The sequence below is a fragment of the Panthera onca genome, chromosome A3 (genome assembly GCF_046562875.1).
Source record: "Panthera onca isolate mPanOnc1 chromosome A3, mPanOnc1 haplotype 2, whole genome shotgun sequence".
Taxonomy (NCBI): Eukaryota; Metazoa; Chordata; class Mammalia; order Carnivora; family Felidae; genus Panthera; species Panthera onca.
This window is the reverse complement of record NC_138341.1, coordinates 22,234,646-22,257,781: the sequence shown is the minus strand read 5'-3', so window position 1 is coordinate 22,257,781 and position 23,136 is coordinate 22,234,646. Positions and strand designations below refer to the sequence as shown.

Below are 23,136 nucleotides of genomic sequence, written 5' to 3'. Positions count from 1 at the left end.
ACAACCGTGGACACTCATGTGGGCGAAACACATGGCATCAGGCTGGTGGTTTATTTTGCCTTCAACTCAATTTTAGATCAAATAGAAGTGATACAGTTATTATGATCATCCGTCCTCTTAGAAATGGCTACCAAATACTTGTAGGGTACGAATAAATGAAGAATCTGGAAGTCCTGGGATGAAGGTTGATAGAGTTTTTCTTGTTCTCTAGTAGTTGAATTTTTTTTTAATGTTTATTTATTTTTGATAGAGACAGAGAGAGAGAGAGAGAGAGAGAGAGAGAGAGCGCGCGCAAGGGAAGGGCAGAGAGAGGAAGACACAGAATCCAAAGCAGGCTCCAGGCTCTGAGCTGTCAGCACAGAGCCCAGTGCAGAACTCGAACTCACCAACCGTGAGATCACAACCTGAGCCAAAGTCGGACGCTTAAACCACTGAGCCACCCAGACACCCCACTAGTAGATGAATTTTAATATATTGAAATTTGAAACACTGGTGTCATTTTCAAATACCACTTACAGCGAGATGCTGCCTTGAACATTATATCGGCCTCACCTTACTTTGGTTTTGTGCTCAACCCCCGATTGATCCCTCTCTGTCTTCATCCATCTAAAATAAAGACGGCTTTAGCCCCATAAACCTCATTCCAGATGGAAATGCATAATTCAAGAGAAATACTGATGTCAAAGAAGAGAAGGCACACCAATTTGTGTCAGCAGTTGCTGTAAATTAAAGAGTACAAGGAGAGTTTAATGTAATGTAGAATTGAAAATAAAATTAGAATGAATATTTAGGCAGTCCTCCGCCTCTTTTCTTTTCCCCTTCTGTGACACGAAGGATTGACTCTCAGCTTAAATACCTAATGTAGTTCATTCTTCTTTCCTGCTAGAATTTTCTTTCCCCATAAAATGTTGCGTGTTTATCTTTGGCATCCAAAATTAGATCTTTTCACCTTTTTCGATTCTAATCTGGACAGAACAGCCAGGCTAGGAAGAGTCCAAGCTTTCCCCTCATCATCCACACCCATCATGCTTTCGGCCTAGAAAGGACCCCCGCTTTACCAGCCTGACTAGTCAGCTGCTGTAAATAGCTATTAATTCTCTCCTAATACTGATTCTCCCTAGTGGGTGTCACCTCCATGGTTTCTTTCCTTTTTCTAAAGCTGGGAAATAAAAGAGTACATCTCATACATGTACTACTGTGCATGAGAAAAATTCTTTAGCACACATCTGAAAGAGTGAAATCCCCTTTAAAGTAGTAATATTAAAAGGCTTCATATTGGAATGCCTGGGTGGTTTAGTCGGTTAAGCATCCAACTCTTGATTTCAGCTCAGGTCATGATTTCACAGTTCATGGGTTCAAGCCCCACATCAGGCTCCATACTGATAGCATGGAGCCTGCTTGGGATTCCCTCTCTCCCTCTCTCTCTGCCCCTTCCTTCGCTCACTCTCTCTCTCTCAAAAATAAGTAAGCTTAAAAAAAAAAATCTAAGTAACAAGCTTCACGTTTAGTTCAACCAAACTGCCATTATGTAGCACCTTTCTCTTTATTCGAATTTCCCTCAGAACTGGTGGTGGTCTTTCCCGCTGTCCACCGTTCTTGCCCAGTGGCAGAGTTCCCCAGCTTGGTCTCCACTGTGGTCACAACACTTGTTTTTGAATGATTCACCCTTTCCAGAAATAAATTCCTTAGGATAGTGGTTCTCAAAGTGCATCCCTGGACTAGCTACATCACCATCACTTGGGAGAGTCATCTGGGCCCTACCTCAGATTTAATGGATCCAAAACTTTGGGGGTAAGCCCAGCAATCTGCGTTTTAACAAGCCCCTCAGGTAATTCTGATGCTCGCTCTAGTTTGAGAACCACTGACATAGAAGATGAAATATTGCCTCCACTGAGGGTATTCAAAGATGTGCTGCAGATTTGTAAAGTATTCCAAAGAGAAGCTTTCAAAATCTTTTTGAGCGAAGTTAGAGTACATGGATGGCCTCTCCAGAGGATTGCTTCAACAGACCCTTCAACCGAAGCATCCACTTCTGCCACCAAGCCATTTGACCTTGACCAAGTTCTCACACTTGGTTTCTCATCTGGAAAATGAAAGACCCATCCTACCTATGTCACAGGATTGTAATGAGATTCAAATGAATCACATCTGCAAACATGCTCTGTAATGCATGTTCATGACAGAACTATGAAAAAGTGAAAGTCATTGTCATTCTGCAGACAGGATTCTGGTTATATGAGCATTATACCAGGGCAAAGACTTGGAAAAAGTTCTAATTTCCTTGGCCAGATCCACCTTTTTCCTACATAATGACTGATTCATCGTCTTAGTGGATGTGTCTCAGATTCTGCCAACTCAGCCTAGCAGTTTATCTGGTGCTAAGAGAGGAAAACCACTGCCCGATAAATGGCTGCAAGGTCTAGAAAAATATATCTATTTTCAGACACGCTGTTTTCTATGGAAAGCTTTGTGATGATTGGTAAGGACAGACTCTACATAGGCACTGAAGCTCTCATGACTGGAACTTGTCACATAATGGCAGTGGAAGGGTCTGTACTAAAACCACCCATTTTGGCCCTATGCAAGGGAGTCATGACCTTCAAGAAGGAAGCTAAGTGTCCATTGCCACATGGTAATCATTGGAGAGAGGACCAAAAAGAAACTTCCTCAAGCAAACCAAACCTAAAGAAACCATGAGTTTAAAAACCCGACCAATCAACATGTCTGTGCTGGAGACAGTGTAGATGGATTTTACCTTAGAGATTAGCCTTTACAAACACCTTCACCATAGGAATTCTTTAATGGCAAGCTCCTGGTATATTTATTATTTCACTTCGAATCTTTACTGACTGTTCGGTGAACATATCTGGGCAGGAAAGAAGCTAAATCTGTTGCCTCGGTGCCCATTGGGAATGTAGTTTTAGTAACACAGGGCAGTTCTCAGTAGGCCAATGTCAGCTTCACTTTTCACACAAAATCAAGAGATTAGGTATGACTCTAATTGGTTAAATGTGATGAAATTATTGTCTGATTAGAATAAGCTGTTGGTTAATTATGGAATTAGAATATGAAATGACTTTGCTCAAAAACATGTGCCTATTTAACAAATCTATAGAGACAAAAGTAAATCAGTGGTTCCTAAGCCTGGAGTTTTCAGGAAGGTAGGAAGTGTGGTTGTCAGTGGGTAGGAGGTTTCTTTTAGGGGGGGACAAAAATTTCTACCATTAGACTGTGGTGATGGTTGTTCAACACTGTGACTATATTAAAGAACACTGAATTGTATACTTTAAGTGGGCAGATTATATAGTACATGAATTATATCTCAAGCTATTTTGGCAGGGGCACCTGGCTGGCTCAGTCAATGGAGTATGCAACTCTTAGTCCCAGGGTCGTGAGTTTGAGCCCCATGTTGGGCCTATAGTTGACTTAAAAAAAAAAAAAAAAAAAAAAAAAAGCTTTTGCTTTTTTTTTTTTTAAATCAAATAGCTAATAAAGTGTAGAGCTGGGAAAACACTGTGCCCATTTGAAAGGCAGGAATAAAAATCACATCAGTACTTTGCTGCATGCAGTTTCATACTTGATTAATTGGAAATAATAATCATTTGAAATATATTAAGGCAGGAAATATTTACTTTTTCTTTTAATCACACCGTGTTTTAAAATCTGACTACTCTCAGCCTAATAATTGAAATTTAAATGTAATAAACGAAGGTAGCTAATAGTTGAAGCCACAGTCATGGATGTTTCTGACATAATGATTTGTCCATGTTCCCTACAGGTTTATTTAGAATAAAAATCAGCAGCCCTTACACAATAGTGATAAGAAAACTAGATTCTCATTGTCCATCATGATGCTCCTAAGCTGATCTGGTTAGGGCAGCCAGACGGTTGAGGTTGGAAAGGATGTGATCTCATCCTTCTGATGTCAATATGTACTGATAAGAGAAAATAGGGATATTCAGATTTGAGCTGTGAAACGGGGCTCTTGTGTAAGCAGCATCCTATCTCGTGGTATGTTTATCAGACTCGCTCTTGCCTGCCTAGGAGAGAACCTTTGCACTTTCCTGCCTTGGGAAGATAGGCTGGGCAACCCTGGTTCTAATCTCCTTGTGAAGTCCTCAGTCCGGGAGTCGGGCTTGCCCATCCATGGCTCACCGGTGGCCATGGAGACTTGACTGAGGCCAGCAGGAGAGGAGCTGGCTGGGAGATGCAGGGGTTTCTGGCTCAGCAGAAAGACGGCAGGGAGCTACCAACACCTGCCTCGTGTGCCAGGGAACTTGGAGATCGCTGGTCAGGGCTTCTTCATGCACCAGAAGATCCTGGTCAGGCCACTGGCAGTTCTTTGGAACAACAGGCCCCACTTCAGGGTTTCTCAATTTTCTTTTCTTTAAAAGGAGCCTTTTAAGATTTTTTTTTCCTATTTGTCATCTCCCCCTGTGAAATTTTAGTACCATAGATACTCTCTCTTTCTAGATAGATACATTTCCATACTGTGCCTTTGGAGAACCACATATCATTGTACTATGTCAAAAAAAATTTTCACCACAACCCTTCCCCACCATGCAAGCAGGAATTTCCCCCCTGTCGGGAGATACTGCCCCAGTTGAGAATGCATGCCCCGAATGGAGTGAAGGGTCTAGGCAGGCCTCTCTCTTTCTGTTCACACCTTGAGTGGTGAGGGCAGTCACATAGGGAAGATGGATTAGGTGACCCAGCGTCCGTCACTAAGCAGGATGGGCCCCGACTGCAGACTCCAGCACAGCCAGAGGAACATACTCCAGGGTCGTCCCTGCACCGTCTGTTCGGCCTGCCTGCCATCCTCCAGGCTCTGCCGCCACCTCCCCCTCCCAGGGAAGCAGCCCTCGGCCCAGTGGCTGGCTCGCCATGAGGGAAAACACGGCCCTCCCTCAGAGTGGCAGTGCGGGCCGATGTGCACAGCTGTCCCCGCCAACGGGTCAGCCTCTTCCTGTGCTGTCCTCCAGCCCCTCCCAGCTGCAGACCACTCACACAAGCCTCACTCGTCGCTCTCCCTGTGTTCCTTCGGCTCAAAGGAAAGCATAAGATTTACCAGGCTTCCCCAGTCTTACACTGACTAGAGGGACCTTTATACTCTTCACTTTACATTTCTTTAATCTCCTACTCACAGCCTCTTTAGAGGTCTCATAAAGCATCTCCCTGCCCCCACAGAGGAATGGCTGTCCCAGGCCCCAGCACATGCAGGAGGTCACTTCTAGAACTCTCTGGAGCCTGGCCTCCCTTGTAATTAAGAGCTCCAGGACACTGGCTTCTGTCTGTTTCTGGCTGAGAGAGCATTCCTGAAAATAAAGCCAGTCACAGCATAAACTCCTTCCCCTACGACCCTTAAGGACATGCCCTAGGATCACGACCTTTTTTGTTCCTTAGAACCCTTGTCTGGTCCCTCCTGACCTAGGTCATGGGCTTTCATTTCCAAAAACGTTCACAAATGAAGGGGCCTCTGAGATGATACCATCTAGTGCATCCCACTCTTGTTGGGCACCTGCTGTCCTCCAGGCTCTGTACTGGGCCTTTTCACGTACGTTATCTAATTCAGTGTTTACAGGAGCCCTATGGGGTAGGTTCCCATTTTACAGATAGACACAGAGAGGTTGAGTCACTTGCCAGAGTGGTGAAATCAGGACTTAATCAGGCCCATCTGGTTCCAAACCATTTACTGCATTGTCCCAGCTGAGAAAGCATGTTCCCAGTTGAGAAAAACATTTTTCCCAGCTGTGGCCAGAGGGGCTCCACTGTAGGTATAAAAATAGTGGATTTACCATATTTAAAAGATGACACACAGCTAATAAAAAGGCGAGAAGGCAGGATTTAAAATCAGGTTTGTTTGTTCCCTCCGTGCTGCTTCCTGGAGGGTCATGACACTGTGTCTCCTGCCAGTGCACGATGAGCCCTTTCAGGAGAAAGAATGACGCCTGCTTCCCGGTCCCAACCAGATGTTCATGCCTCGACCTCCTGCAGACAGGAACGTGGCAGAAGCCCCATTCTTAGAACCTGGCAGCAAGAGCAGAGCAAGACTTGCCTCCAGGCTAGCCCGAGGGGGAGCCACCTCGGCTTTGGTGCAGCCCTGTCTGTGTGGGGGAGGAAGGTGACAGGAACCCTGGTGGGTTTACACGGTTCTCCCTCCCCTTCCTGAACCCTTTGCAGTATTCTGTTTTTGTGAAGAAACAGTGCATTGACTTGGGAGTTAGTCATGGTTCATCCCATTTGCCTTTTCCCTGGCCTCCCAAACCACAAGCCTGGCTGAGGAATTTGGGTCCACAGTGTGGGCTTTGAATAGCTTTGTGTAGGGAGAGGTTTTGCAAAGAAAGGAAAGTGGTATCTACTTGTCAGATGGAATGTGTTAAGACATCAAGGAGGAATGTGAGGGTTTTAACTGTTAGGGTCCCTCAGCAGTTTGGGTGATGAGTCATCCAGCGTGGGTACGGATTCCTAACAAATGAAGCCTCGTGATGACATCATTGTTGCAAGATTGTCTGGGATCTGTTGGAGCCGCCTGACAAGTTTGTACCTTGGGGATTTTCATCACATGGGGTTTTTTCCCGACCACACTTAATATCCGTCATGCCTTCTAACTCGTCCACTTTTCTATCAACTAGAATTTGGCAAACCAGGACTTTCACAAGTCTGTCTCATTGTCATCCCTCCTACAGGGCATTCTTGGGACAGTGTGTGTTCCTCACCTGATCACTCAGCACCCGCCCTCCATTCGGTCAACACGTTTTTCAGCGGTGAACCCGCATTGTGCTGGTCTGAGGGGATGGAGGTTTGAGGGGATGAAGACTAAGGAGGAGGGCAGGAGCATGCAGGAGGAAAACACAGGGCTGTATATGTGGTGCCAGTCAGTATCTACGTGATGACTAAGTTAATACCTTGTCGGAGTCTTAGAAGATGAGTAGGAGTTAATCTAGGGAAGAGTCCAAGCGAGATATTTCCATGAATGAAGACCAAAGATGCCAAAGGTGAACAGGAAAGTGTAAGACATGAAACTGGGCAAGTGTGCTAGAGAACCTCACGTGCCATGCTGAAGAGCTGAAATTTTATCCTAAGAAAGATGAGAAACATTCTAAGGACTACAGCAGTGTGGAGGCTGGGTTGGAAGGGGCCGGACTGGAGGCAGGGAGACTAGTCAGGGAGTCGTGTGGTCCTCTAGAGGTGATGGGAGCAGGAAGTAGGATGATGGGAGGAGAGGGTGGAGATGAGAGGATAGACTTGAGAAACATCTAGGATTTAAACTTGGGAACCTGTGACTCATTAGTTATATGGGAGGAGACATGCAGAAGACCCCCAAACTGTCAGTGCGGAAAAGACAAGAAGGGGCCTGTGTTCCGGCAGAGGTGTGAGCGCAGTTTGGGCCTGTTGAGTTAGAGTTGCCTGCAGGGGACGTGAGGCTGGCTAAGCAGACTCAGGGGTAGTTAGATATGCGAATCTGGAGACGGAGGAGGGTGCGCTAAAGGTACTGACTTAGGACTCATCGCGATCATAGCAGTTGAAACGAACCACACAGCAGTAGAGGCACCCTGGAAATTGTGGGGAATGAGGGATGGCGGGCCGGGGACAGAAGGCAAGGGAACACCAATATTGTTAGTGCAGGAGAAGGAAAAGGGCCCCATGACAGAGACAAGGGAGGGTCAGAGAGACACGGGACCCAGGAGGATCCCTTGCCACTCTGTGCTTCTCCCCCTCCTAAACCTTCTACAGAAGCCCTACGGCTGCCATTCCTCCTAAATAAGCTCCTTTACATGCTTGACTCCCATTCGGCCTTTGCAGGTGAAAGCTGCTCCTGATCCCAAAGCCCGTTGGCCGCAGCTTCCAGCCTTCCCTCCTTGACCCTCCTGTAGAGAGTCCTGCATTGTCAAGGCCCATGCACTTTACTTGCAATGCCTGGACCTCCTTTCCTGATCATTCTGTTCATCTCCATCACCATTCTTCCCTCCACCCCATCCTACAGTCATCCTATCAGATGACTCCAGTGCCATGAGGATGCCCTCACTTCCAGTGACTCTTCACCTCCACGCCAGCCTCCCACCTCCACGAGACTCCCAGGAAATGGCTAATACCTGCACCACTCCCATTACGTGGGAATAAGCCTCACGTCCCACGCTCTGACCACAACCAGCTCTCTCACCTCTTCTCCTGCCCTTGTTCTCACTGTCCTCCTAGTTCCCTCTGTTTTCTTCTGACCTGCTGACTCCCTCCTGATCTCCCTTCCTTCCTTAGCCAGGTTAGACTATCTGGTTGTTCATCTGAGATGGTCTTTCCTGAAATTCTTTCCGCCACACCTGCCCAGGGCAACTCAAGGTCCCATTCTCTTACCGGCTCCTGCCCCAAGAACACTGAGGAAAGTGGGATCCTAGACAGAGGGACGTCATTAGAGATTCACCGTCTCCACTCTCCCCTCCCTGTCATTCTTCACTGCTGTAGAAAACCTAAGCCTTCCCGTGGGGAAATAGGAAAATTCAAGCAGTAGCCAAAAGCCCAATCTCTCTCTCCCAAAATAGCTTCCGCACCTGCTCTGTTGCTGGATGTCCACACAGATGTCCTTGGAACAACTCCTGACTGCCCTTTACCACCTTTATTTTTCCCTTGGGCAAGTTATTTAACCTCCTTGAATCCGAGTTTCCTCAGTTTTCAAATAAGGACCCTCCTGTGTCGCTGCCAACCTCCATGGCACTTTGTGCAAATTAGAAGAAGGTGCCCCTTTGGCCAGGCACACAGCTTGATGAGCAGAGCGTGGCCTGTGGACCCATGGTCACCCCCTCACCTGGACGCCCTTGTGCAGTGCCACCTTGCATCACCATACACTGCAGCCCCAACCACGCCTACCTCTCTACGGGCTCTGGTGAAAGAAAGGCAGTGATTCGCACAGCGCACAGCCAAGAGCCTGACTGAGCAGAACTTGGGACAAAGGAGCTAACGTAGACCACCTGGACATGGCTCAACATGCGGGTGTGCTGTGCTGTGGTGGCACCATCCGCCACTTTCAGGCACTTCTGCCAGCTCCATGAGCTGGAGCTATCAGCCCGCTCCCATCTCTCGTCAAGAGAGCGGAGCCCTGGGGCCCCGGGTGCTCAGTCAGTTGAGAGTCCGACTCTTGATTCCAGCTCAGGTCCTGATCTCAGGGTTCGTGAATCGGAGCCCTGCATCAGGCTCTGCGCTGGCAGCGGGGATTCTCTCTCCCTCTCTCTCTGCCCCTCCTCCACTCTCTCACTCACTCTCTCTCAAAATAAGTAAACATTAAAAAAAAGAGAGAGAGAGAGGGAGTGCAGGGCCCTCAGAGACTGGATGGGAGCTGGTAGGTGGGGGAACAGACCCTTGGTCATAGCCAAGGGCTCCAGGCGGGCAAGGGGCAGTGGGAGGGAGGAGAGAGTTGGGGCAGTCAGACAGAGAGGATGGTCTGAAGGGGAGCAGAAGGGAAATGAGCAGCAACCTCCCAAAGGCAACAGCGCCTCAGGCACTAGGGGCAAAGGCTGCCCACCCCAACCCCACACCCCAACTCTGGGGTGCCGCCCTTGGCTCCCACCTCTCAGATTCTCCCCTTGGGGACCTCTTGCTAGCTGCTCAGGAGTGTCCTGCTACCTACGCCACCAGCCCCGCAGATTGCCTGGGCCCCTGCACCCGCCCACCCCACTGGAAGGTCGGGTGCGCCACAAGCCATGTCTGGCTCTCTTTTCACTGCACTGCCTCCGTGGGTGCCACAGACCAGGACTTCTCCAGACCCAGGAGTGCAAAGGCCCTCAGGAGAGAAGGAACCTCGGAATGCCACATCCATCCTGTGAGAGCGGCTCTTCAAGAGGAAATCGCTGCGAGAAGGCAACGAACGGTAGCCACCTGGGTATTTTTATTGAAGAAAGACGAATTATGCCATGACCCCTTCTAGCACAAAAATAATTTTCAGTAAAAGGTGAAAACCGTCATGTTGTATCAATGAGAACTGTTCCATTATTCCAAGAATGATTGATTGGAAAGTACTTTACTTACAGGAAAATCAAAGTGATACAATGCAGCTTCCACTTTTAAAGTACTTTCCATTAAAAAAAAATCATACCAGTGTATAAAAATAGTTATACTGAAGATGTGAATCAACAGCCGAGGAATTTATTGGCACTTGAAAGCCTTGCGATATAAATAGATTCAACAATGAGAATGAATCTCAAATAACTCTGGGCTGTGGCAACCTAACCTCCATTTTCACTGACACGAAAGAAAGTCACATGTAGTTCAGTGAGTCATCTGGCCACCTTGGAAGAGATCACAGGAAAAGAACACAATGGAACTAGGTCCAACAGGCCAGGTCAACTCAAAGCACAGGGTGAGGCAGTGGGGGAGACGGAGGGGACAGCGATGTGGTCTCTGTCCTCAAAGAGTTTTCAGACTGTCCCAGACTGTGGGCCTATACACAAAACAGCCACCAGTACAGTGTCCTAAGAGAAGGACAAAGGAACGGGAGATAGTAGGGAGAGAGATTCTTTTGAACTTGGTGATTTCCTTCCTTCTCTCCCTGCCTCCACAAACGGTTACTCTGTGGTGTAACGGGAACAGAGCACGGAGTCCACTGGGGCCGGATGTAAGCTGCCACTCTGCCACGTACTAGCTGTGTGACCCTGGACAAATTATCTAATGTCTCTAAGATTCTGTCCCCTCAAGTGTGACAGGGGGCAGGAGGCTGTTGTTGTAAAGGTGAGATGAGGCCGGTCGTGTGTGTATGGAAGCACCCAGCTTTGCTGCGTCCTGAGGCAGAGCAAAAGATAAAAGATCACTCCCTTCCTACCCTTCTCCTCTGTGAAGGTTAAGTAGTACTCACTTTTGTACCCCTTTCATGCTTACATTTCTAAGAGCTTTTCCATCATTGGATATAATGTGATTTTCAAGGTAGTATTTGCTGGTCTTCATGTCTTTTGAGTTCACGGCCCCTGTCCTCCAAGAATTTCCCTCCTTCTTTGTGTCTGGGGACTCAGAGAGCCAGCTGCTGCCCTCTTTGTAAAGAAGAACATGAAACCACCCCCCCCCACCTGCCATGTCCCTTCTGGTGAGAAGGTAGCTGAGATCTGGCCCATCAGCAGTCATTAATTGAGCATATAATGCTTTTAAGGATTATAGAACTCTGAGGAGTCAAGGAAAGAACTAGACAAGATTTCTGACCTCTCATCAGACTTTAACATATGGGTATCACCTCAATCAAGGTTCTTGGTTGAAAACAACAGACCAGTTGCGGTACTGGGATAAGGCCCTGGACGCTATCACCACAGTGCTGCCACTCACATCTTGGAACTCGGTTTTTCTGCGGCCATTGTCACAGCCAGAAAGTTCCTATCAGTCCCCTTGACATTCAGGTGGATGTCACTGCCTAGGCCTTAGTTGCAAGGGAAACTGCCTTGATGAGATGAGTATTCTCAATGCAGGAAGGAGCACCTCTCAATTCAGTTCACCCTGGCTTGGAGTAGATGTCCATTTAATTAAGAAAAAGGGAAACTATTCACAGGCTGAAATTGGCTCATTTGTAAATTCATAAAGAGTGGCTGATGTGGATTTTTAAAACTTCTTTAGTAAAATTTCTTTTATTAAAAACATTTGAATGAAATGTTTGCTTACTTACAGAAAAGTTATAGCACTCCTATATACTCTACAGAGTTTCACCAGTTATTAGCATTTTGTCACATTTGTTTTTGTCATTGTTTTTTGAGAGACTGAGCTTGTGAGAGGGGGACGGGCAGAGAGAGAGGGAGAGAGAGATCTTAAGCAGGCTTCACACCCAGCACAGAACCCGACACAGAGCTCGAGCTCGTGACTATGAGATATGACCTGAGTCGAAATCAAGAGTCGGACGCTCAACTGACTGAGCCACCCAGGCACCCCTTGTCACATTTGTTTTATTGCTGCCTCTCAAAGTACATAAATATGCTTTTTTATTTTTTATTTTTGGATGAACCATTTGAGAATAAGTTGCAGACATCATGACTCTTTACCTCTTACTAATTCAGGATATATCTCCTTGGAAAAATGACATAATAAAACTACAATATAATTATCAAAGTCAAGACACTTAACACTGAAATAATCCTATATGCACAATCCAATAATGTCTCAGTAGTGTTTTTTATAATTTTTTTCAGTCCAGGAGACAATCCAAGATTATTTAAGGAATTTAATTGCCATGCTGTTTTAGGCTCCTTTAATATGAAACAGGTCCTCAACCTTGTCTTTCATGATGTTGATCAGTTTTGGAAAGCACAGGCTCGTTGTTTTGTGGAATTTTTCTCAATATAGGTTTATCCAGCACTTGCCCATGATCCGAGTTAGTAAATCTTGTAGGCAGAAACACTGCACAAGTGACATTACGTCCTTGTTGAGGCCCCACACTCGGGAGTATGCGATGGCAGTTAGTCATATTGGTTTGTTGCTGTCTTCATCAAGGTGGTGTCCACCGGGTTTCTCCACTAGAGAGCTATTTGTTATTAACAGGTAATCTGTATGGAGATACTTTCAAACCTGTAAATATTGTGTCCTCATCAAACCTTACTCCAGCAGTTTTAACGCATCCATTGATGATTCTTGCCTGAATCAGTTATTACTATGACAGTTGCAAAGCGCTGATTTTTCAAACTTCTATATTTACCAATTGGCATTCTATTTTAAGGAAGTTCTCCCTTCTTCATTATTTATTTTTTCATTTATCTGTTTAAAATCAGTATAGGGGCACTTGGGTGGCTCAGGCAGTTAAACGTCTGACTTCAGCTCAGGTCATGATCTGGCAGTTCATGAGTTCAATCCCTGAGTCGGGCTCTGTGCTGACAGCTCAGAGCCTGGAGCCTGCCTCAGATTCTGTGTCTCCCTTTCTCTCTGACCCTCCCACCCCCTCTCTCTCCTCAAAAAATAAATATTAAAAAATTTTTTAAAATAAAATAAAACCAGTATAGACTCGTGGATTCTTTAATAAATTTTCAAGTGATCGTTAACATCCATTATCCATCCCTTCTGTAAATTATACACTTCTGCATTCGTGGATGGGTCAACCTAATTGCAGGCAGATTTCTTTTTTGATGTGGACTTGAACATTTAATCTATACCTCACTATTTACAGAGACAAACAGGAAATAAAAAACTGAATTTTTATGGGGATTTTTGGTTGAACACATAGGTTATCAAGGTGTTTTTGAGTAGCTGTGGCAAAATGGGCTACCCTGAGAAAACATAAGGGACCAGGCCCTTCTAAAGAAAGGAAGGAAAGGGGTTTTGCAGAAAGCCATGAGAAGATAGAGAAGACTGGCACAATTGTGCTTTCAGACTAGACACAGAGGAACGGGGATGTGGCAGAACAAAGTGGGGTGCGGGGAGGGCAGGGAAATACAATGGGCATGCAGAAGAGCATAGAGGTCAGGGGACTAGGGTGGAAAGGTAAAGCAGCAACATGTGTTGAGAGGTCTGTAAATTGATATTGGGTAAGAAAACTGAGAGGCAAGGAATGACAGATTCAAAAAATCCCTACGAGATGTTAATCATTTCATTATTTATGAGAAAACTAAGTCACAGAGAATTTACATTCATTTTCCCAAGGTCACAGAGCTAGTAAGTGGTAAAGTCAAGATTCATATACAAATCTATGTGACTTCAAAGCCATACCACTAGAAGAGAAACATTTATAGTGAAAGAACAGAGGTAGAATTAGGGCTCACAGTATAAGGCCACATAGGTTCCAAAATGCCAATTATAACACTTAATTAATCCTGACCCACAGTAAGTCTCAATAATGATCCCAACCATGCACTTGAGTGTAAATCCGTAGTAAGCCCAGAGCACTTAAATATTGCCAAAGTTTTCAAACTTTGCATTATACTCTTGCATGACTCAGTGCCCCCACTCCCCCAATCCTGCCTTTTAAAAAATCAACTTGATTGAAATATCATTTTCATACATAAGATTTCACCCATTTTAAGTGTATGATTCAATGAGTTTTGACAATGTAGACTCATTTAACCACCAGTCATAACTACAGAACCTTCTAACACTCCAGAAAGTTCCCCATGCAGTCCCTGTGGAGGTGATATTCTCCAGCCCCTGGCCTCTTTTTGTTGGTATACTTTTGCCTTTTCTAGAATTTCATATAAATAAAATCATACAATATGGTATGTAGTCTTTTGTGGCTGGCTTCTTTCACTTAGGATAATGTATTTGAGATTCTTCCCATGTTGTGTTAGCAATTTGCTCCTTTCTGTTGCTAAGTAGTGTTCCACTACATGGACGTACCACAATTTTTTTTACCCATTCATTAGTTCAAGGACATCTGGATTGTTTCCAAATGGAAAATTGCCAAGTGGAGCAGTTATAAATAATGCTGCTATAAACACTCACATATAAATCTTTATGTGCATATATGCTTTCATTTATCTTCAATAGCTAAGAATAGAACTGCTAGGCTATAGGATAAGTATATGTTGAATAATGGCCAAACTATTTTTCAAAGTGTATCATTTTTCATTCCCACAACAAATAAGAATTCCCACAACAAATAAGAGTACTGGAACTAAAGCCAGTATTTTCAGTCTTTTTAATGTAGTCTTTCTAATGGGTATTTAGTATTATCTCATTGTGTTTTATTTTGTTTTTTAATGATTATTTTTGATAAAGAGAGGGAGGTGGAGGGAAGGGGCAGAGAGAGACAGACAGACAGAGAATCCAAAACAGGCTCTGTGACAGCTGACAGCACAGAGCCTGACGCAGGGACCGAACCCTTGAACCATGAGATCATGACCTGAGCCAAAGTCAGACACTTAACCGACTGAGGCCACCCACGCACGCCCTCATTGTGTTTTTAATCTGCATTTCCCTAGGTATAATGATGTTGAGCATCTTCTTATATGCTTATTTGCCATCTGTGAATCTTCTTTGATAAAGTCTCTATTCAAATATTTTGCCCATTTTTATTGGGATTTTTGTCTTTTGGGGTTGTACTATTGAAATATTAGAATGCTTTATCATATATATGTTTTAAAAATATTTTCTCCCAGTCTGTGGTTTGTCTTTTGGTATTCTTTTAAAGGACAAATGTTTTAAATTTTAATAAAGTCCAATTTATCAATTTGTTAAATGTCTTATGCTTTTGGTATCCTAAGAAATCTACCTAACACAGGGTTACAAAGATTTTTCTCCTCTATTTACTTCTAGATGTTTTGTTGCTTAATTCTTATATTTGGGTCTGTGGCCCATTTGGAGTTAATTTTTGTGTATTGTGTGAAGTTTCATGTTTTTCCATATGGATATCCATTTCTTCCAGCACCATTTGTTGAAAAGACTGTCCTCTCCTCCATTGAATTACCTTGTTAAAAATAAGTTGCTGGTTTGTTTACAGATTCTCTTTTCTGTTCAAGTCATCTACATGTCTATCTTTGCATCAATATCTCCCTGTCTGATATCTTATTCTGATATGTCTGATACTATATCTTATGGTAAGTCTTGAAATCAGATAGTTTACATCCTCCAACTTTGTTCTTCTTCAAAATTGTTTTATCTATTGTAAGTCCTTTGTATTTCCATATAAATTTTAGAATCAGTTTACCAATTTCTAAAAATTGCCAACTGGGATTTTTATTGGAATTACACTGAATCTATGTATCATTTTAGGAAGGACTAGCATGTTAACAATGATGAGTTTTCCAATTTATGAACATGGTTGATCTCACCATTTGTTTTCTTTAATCTCTTTTGCTTTCCACAGGAAGAGTGTATAAATCTTGCACATATTCATTCATTTTGCACAGATTCATTTAACCCTAATTACTTCATATTTTTGATGCCATTGTAGTAGTATGTCTGGATAATTCAGATTCCTTATTCTTCATTGCTACTCTATAGAAATATAATTTGGCACAAAAACAGACACTCAGATCAATGGAACAGAATAGAGAACCCAGAAATGGACCCACAAACGTATGGCCAACTAATCTTTGACAAAGCAGGGAAGAACATCCAATGGAATAAAGACAGTCTCTTCAGCAAATAGTGCTGGGAAAACTGGACAGCAACATGCAGAAGAATGAACCTGGACCACTTCCTTACACCATACACAAACATAAACTCAAAATGGATGAAAGACCTAAATGTAAGACAGGAAGCCATCAAAATCCTCAAGGAGAAAGCAGGCAAAAATCTCTTTGACCTTGGCCGCAGCAACTTCTTACTCAACATGTCCCCAAAGGCAAGGGAAACAAAAGCAAAAATGAACTATTGGGACCTCATCAAGATAAAAAGCTTCTGCACAGCAAAGGTAAAAATCAGCAATACTAAAAGGCAACCGACAGAATGGGAGAAGATACTTGCAAAAGACATATCAGATATAGGGTTAGTATCCAAAATCTATAAAGAACTTACCAGACTCAACACCCAAAAAATAAATAATCCAGTGAAAAAATGGGCAAAAGACAGGAATAGACACTTCTCCAAAGAAGACATCCAGATGGCTAACAGACACATGAAAAAATGCTCAACATCACTCATCATCAGGGAAATACAAATCAAAACCACGAGATACCACCTCACACCTGTCAGAATAGCTAAAATAAACAACTCAGGCAACAACAGATGTTGGCAAGGATAGGAAGAAAGAAGATCTCTTTTGCACTGCTGATGGGAATGCAAACTGGTGCAGCCACTCTGGAAAACAATATGCAGGTTCCTCAAAAAATAAAAAATAGAACTACCCTACAACCCAGCAATTGCACTACTAGGTATTTATCCAAGGGATACCAGTGTGCTGTTTCGAAGGGGCACATGCACCCCAATGTTTACAGCAGCACTATCAACAATAGCCAAATTATGGAAAGAACCCAATGTCCATCCATGGTTGAATGGATAAAGAAGATGTGTGTGTGTGTGTGTGTGTGTGTGTGTGTGTGTGTGTGTGTATAATGGAGTATTACTTGGCAATCAAGAAGAATGAAATCTTGCCATTTGCAAGTACATGGCTAGAACTAGAAGGTATGATGCTAAGTGAAATTAGTCAGAGAAAGACAAATATCATATGACTTCACTCATATGAGGAATTTAAGATATAAAACAGATGAACATAAGGGAAGGGAAGGAAAAATAATAAAAAAACAAGGAGGGGGATAAAACATAAGAGACCAATAAAGAGAACAAACTGAGGGTTGCTGGAGGGGTTGTGGGGGGGGGGGGGATGGACTAAATGGGTAAGGGGCATTAGGGAGGACACTTGTTGGGATGAGCACTGGGTGTTATACCTAGGGGATGAATCACTGGAATCTACTCCCGAAATCATTAGAGCACTATATGCTAACTAACTTGGATGTAAATTTTTAAAAAAGAAAGAAATACAATTGATCTTTTAACATTTATTTATTTTTGAAAGAGACAGAAAGCACAAGCCGGGGAGGGGCAGAGAAAGAGAGGGAAACAGAATTTGAAGGAGGCTCCAGGCTCTGAACTGTCAGTGCAAAGCCTGACACAGAGCTTGAACCCATGAACCCTGAGATCACGACCTGAGCTGAAGTTGGACACTTAACCACTAAGCCACTTGGGCACCCCACGGTTGATTTTTTTTTTAATTGATCCTGTGTCCTGTTACCTTGCTAAATCTACTTTTTTGCTGGATTTCTTAGGATTTTCTACATAGGTGATTATGGCATCTGCTAAGAAAGAGTTTTACTTCTTTCATATCTGCATGCCTTTTCTTTTCTTTTTCTTGTCTTACTGCACTGGCTGGCAATCCAGTATGATGCTGAATAGAAGTAATGAATATAGACATCCTTGATTTGTTTCCAATATCAAGGGGAAAGCATCAGTCTTTCTCATTAAGTATGATGTTGACTATAGAGTTTTCATAAATGCCCTTTACCAAGAAGATCAAGTTATACCTTCTATTCCAAATTTGCTGAATTTCTGTTATAAGTTGATGCAGAATTTTGTCAAATGCTTCTGCTGCTACTAAAATTATAAGTTTTTTTTTTTTTTTTAAGTGAACTACACTGATTATTTAAATGTTAATTAGTTTTAAATGTAAGTAGTTTTAATGTCAAACTAATCTTGCATTCCTGGGATAAACCCTATTGTTCATGAGATACACACACACACAGTTTACTAAAATTTTTTAAGGTTTTGCAGAGTATTGATCTGTTTTGTTTGTTTTTTTCTTGAATTGTCATTGTCAGGTTTTGGTATCACACTAATGCTGGCCCTACAAAATGACTTGGAAAGTGTTTCCTTGACTCTTCTATTTTCTGAAAGAATTTGGATAGAATTAGTGTTATTTCTTACTTAAACATTTGCTAGAATTCTCAATGAAGCTATCTAGCTGAGAGTTTTCTTTGTGGGGAAACTATTTTTAATACAGGAACAGCTTACCTTTGCAGTCTCTACCAACACAGTGTAGCTCTAAGAATGAAAGGAAATCAAGTTCTGAAAATCACTGTTACCTAAATAATGCTTCCAACACACACAGTTCTACTAGACACTGTGTTTCCCTGGCTTTTTTATACTGGGAAGCAATTTAAATTATTTCAATAGTCTTTTCAGATATAAGAACAATTCTTTTTATACTTTCTTAAAGTTATCTGGTCTGCAGCTAAATACCCCACCAGCCAACTGATTTCTGTCAGTGTTGCTAGAATGTTTCCCCTCAGCCCTGTGCCTTTGCTTTGGTCAGGCTACATAAGTTAAAGGTGAGGGAGGTATAGAAACATGACTTAACTATCCATGAAATATTTTTATTCCCTTAAATTTTTTTGGAAAAATATTATAAGCTTGTAACAATAAGCTTAAGCAATAATATAAAAGTTACATAAAGGAAAGACTGGCTCCATTATTTGTAAATAAGAAAACCAAATATCAACACCATTGCATTGCTATGCTATAAACTAAGGGAAGGCAAAAAGCATATCTCTCTCCATTGTTTCCGTCAGGAAGGACTGACCTAAACAATTGCAAAGCATCTAGCATGGTCCCTGACACATTTTGGGCACTCAGAAAACATTTATGGGAGGAAGGGAAGTGTCGAATTCACACCTGCATTACTATGACTGCTTGGCAAGTTGAATACTGCCTGCTTTATCTATGTAAACAAGGGGAAATGTCATTCTCCTTAAAGCCATTCACTGTCTCATGAGCTGACTCTGTTCCTTCCTCCTCTGTGTCTTTGTTCCTTGAGGCCTTCTTTCTCTATAAATCTGTGTCATCTATAACAACTCCCTTCTTCAGGGAGGCTTTCTTCAAACTCTTTCTTAGCATCCAATAGCATTTATGGATTCTGCCACACTACTTAGCATTTAATCCACAGTGGATTTTACCCCTTTACTAGTGTCCATCACTGTTCTGGGCATATGCATCTGGAACAATCTTGCATGCCAAGGCTCTTTACAAAGGCTGAAGTATAGCCTCAAGATCTGTCGTGAAAACTCTTGGGTGTTAAGGAACAACAAACTGGGAAAAAACTGGAAAATGACCCTGAAAGCTATTTCAGAATGGTTTTCCAAGCGAGACTGTATAATCATATTTAAGTTATCTTAAATAGATTTGTTAGATGAACACATGACTAGGTATTACCCTGCTTGAAGGTGGAAGTCAAGACTTTCTTTGGTGTTTTCTATTTCTGTGGGTCCGTAAATGTACTTTACCAAATCAGATCTTTGGAGCTTCAGAGAAAATGCAAAGAAACTGTTTTGTCCCTATATTTAGTTTGAAAATAATATCTGCATAGCTGTCACCACTTTTCTGCATCCATTTAATGGAGAAATGGCTAATTCTAGAACTAAAGCAGGGAATATACAAGATGCGCCTGGAGCATCTTATAGTGTCAGAAAGTAAAGCACCCAAAAGACAAAACCATGGGGTATGTTAAAGGGACACAGGGGCCAACTGAAAGAGTCCCTTACAATTTGAGCAAAGAAGTAACGCAGTACTAGATTATAGCCCAAAGAATAAATTTTTAAAAATTTTCAAAAGACCCATGAGTTCATGGGTCTTTTATACAGATATAATTATGTAATGAATTGGGGGGAGAAGACAAAATTCCCACAGAGAAGCATTCCAAATAATACTCTACCCTACCCCTTACATGTGGACTATACTTAGTGACTTGCTTCCAAAGGGTGCAGTATGAAAAGAGGGAGGAAAGTAACTTTACAGTGGAGAAACCTGGCAAAGACTGCCTTAGCCAAGTAATTGAGATTAACATGATCAGAGGCAAGTCACATTGACAGTATCTGCCCTTGATACAATGTGATGAGAGAATGATACTTCACCTTTGTGGTCTTCCTCCCAAAAACCATAACCACACACTAACTGTAAGAAAAACAGACCAGTCCCAGCTGAGGTATATTCTACAAAACATCTGACCAGTCCTCAAAACTAGAAACTCGAAACAGAAACAAACTAGAAACAATTCTAGAAAGTAGAGACTCAAAACAGAAATAAACACTGTCCAAGAAACTGTCACAGCCTACAACAGTCTAAGGAAATGACAACCAAATGTAATAGGGTACCCTGGAGGAGATCCTGGGACAGAAAAAGGATATTAAGCATAACTAGTGAAATCCAAATCAAGTATGGAGTTCAGCTAATATCAATACCATTTCATTCATTATGACAGATGTACCATAATTCTAGATGTTACCAAACAACAGAACTGGATATGGGGCGTATGGAAACCTCTGTACTATCCTTTTACCTAAAAATCTTCTACATCAAAAAGTGTCCTTAAATATTGTTAAAATACAGTTTGGGCAACAGGTGACTACATGCTTATCTCCACAACTATGCTTTTAATTACAGGGTGCTGGTGACAGTTTTGTGGGGGCTCTGGCCTTCTACCTGGCTTACTACCCCAATCTGTCCTTGGAAGAAATGCTCAAGAGAGCCAATTTCATCGCAGCAGTCAGCGTCCAGGCTGCAGGAACACAGTCATCTTATCCATACAAAAAAGACCTGCCACTTGATCTGTTTTGATTGCTACTAACCCTAAAATAAATGTACTTGGAAATAAAATGTACTTGGGGGAGGGGGTGGCCACTCTTAGCTAGCAGCTTACTATAAAATATCCTCTTCTCCATTCTTTGCAAATATGTTCATTTATGAAGTCATACTCAAGCTTTCATTATTTTTAAATTATTTTTCTAATGTTTATTTTTGGGAGAGAGACAGAATCTGAAGCAGGCTCCAGGCTCCACGAACGGTCAGCACAGAGTCAGTATACAAGGTCCTATATGATCTATATCCTACACCCCTCTCCCTTCCCATGCCATTTCCGCCCATTCTCCCCTCTACGTTAATTTCACACTGGACTCCTTACCCAACTCAAACCACTTCAGGGCCTCCGCACTTACTGTGCCCTCTGCCTAGAACACTCTTTCCCCACAAGTTGATGTGCCTTACTCCCTCACGTGTGCAAATGTTACTATCAAAGGCCTCCCTTAGACACCCTTTACCCAACACCAACAACTCCCTCTCTCTCTCCACCTGCTTCATTGTTGTGCGTATCAGTTATTACCCACCTGTTTGTTCATTTGTCTCTCCAGAACTTAAGCTCCAGAGCAGAGAATGTTAAATGAGGGAAGAGGGCACAAGAATTGGACCTCAAGCAGTTCCTAAGAAGGACAGCTGACATTCAGTGTTAGAGTTGTCAAAGCTTCTGTTTTGCAAGAGAAGCCAGAAGTCTGGATGTTTATTGGAATCTTTTCAATGTTTAAGGGTCAGCAACTGATTTTTTAAAAAATGTAAACATGGGGGAATGCCTGGGTGGCTCAGTCGGTTAAGCGTCTGAGTCGACTTCAGCTTAGGTCATGGTCTCACGGTTTGTGAGTTCGAGCCCCAGCATCAGGCTCCGTACTGATGGTGCGGAGCCTGCTTGGGATTCTCGCTCTCCCCTCTTTGCCCCTACCCCACTTGTTCTCTCTCAAAATAAACAAATAAACTTAAAAACAAAACAAAACATACTTTTAAAAAAACATAAACATGGGGGCAACTGGGTAGCTCAGTCGTTAAGCATCTGACTTCAGTTCAGGTCATGATCCCACAATTTGTGAGTTTGAGTCCCACATCAGGTGAACTCGAGACCTGCTTGGGGTTAGCATGAGCCCGCTTCCAGTGAGTGCTGCTTCTCTCTCTCTCTCCCTCTGCCTCTCTTGGGATTCTCTGTCTCTCTCTCTCTGCCCCTTGCTCACTTGCACCCCCTCTCTCTCACAAAAAAAAAACTTAAAAATGTAAACACCACCTGTGGGCCATGTTCAGCTCATGTGCTGAATAGATAAGTCATCTGTTAAGCCAGATTTTATGTTGTTTTGGGTTTAAAAAGGTGATTCATACATGTCACAGACCCTTTACATCTGACTTAGCTAGGATCAGGTGAAGGATTTTTCTTGTAACCCAAAATCACTACATATAGTTTCAACCTACAAATAGCCAAGATCTCACCTATTATTGCTTTGAACCAAAGTTTTAACAAAAGATGCCAGAAAATAGTTTATTGACTTTAATGCCACAAGCCACAAAGGCTCAACAACTGTCTACATCTAATTCCATTTTCAGAAAGCTACTCCTGCACGTCCTCCACAGACTGAGCCATGGTGGGGGCGGGGGGGGGGGGGGACACACCTGTTATTTTGGAATAGCATTGGCTTTGTCATGCTTGAGGCCATGGTGGGCATGCTATCATTCTCCTAGATAAATGCTTTAAATGGGGTAAGATTATGAACCAGCAGAGCTCAAAATAAAAGCTGATCCTTCTCACATTCAGTCAGAAATTTGATATATAAAGGAGAAAACTAAATAATCTCTAGAAAAGAATGCAGATTTCAACTCAGATTTCTTACTGAAAATCTGTAGGAAACAGTAGCTTGAGTGAGAAAGTATATGGATCTGGGTAGGGCAGGGGTCCTTACGTGAATGTCAGGGATTATCAGTGGAACTTCCAAGCTGGTTAGCTGTGTGGTACCAAGCCCCAGAAGCCCCAGTCATAGCTCTGTGGAAATACATTCCAGCTTTTCTTATGAAAACAAATAAAAACAAATAATTTTTTTTAAAAAGGAAATCTAGGAGATAAAGGGAGTCCAAAGCATTCCTAGAAACTCCTAACTACTGTTTCAGTGACCAGAGTTTGAC

At 42.9% G+C, this 23,136-nt stretch overlaps 1 protein-coding gene across 4 annotated transcripts in view; it reads left to right on the top strand.

Annotated features, from left to right (window-relative positions):
* The window catches only part of RBKS (ribokinase), a 106,076-nt gene that overhangs the window by 77,359 nt on the left and 5,581 nt on the right, over positions 1-23,136 (top strand). For 2 of the 4 annotated variants that reach the window (XM_060651438.3, XM_060651480.3), the window contains one exon: positions 20,812-22,329. The exons of the other annotated variants lie outside the window; for them this stretch is intronic. In XM_060651438.3, the coding sequence (XP_060507421.2) occupies positions 20,812-20,985 (174 nt within the window). In that variant the 3' untranslated portion in view covers positions 20,986-22,329. Of the gene's footprint in view, positions 1-20,811; positions 22,330-23,136 lie in introns of those variants that run through there. 4 annotated transcript variants of the gene reach the window in all.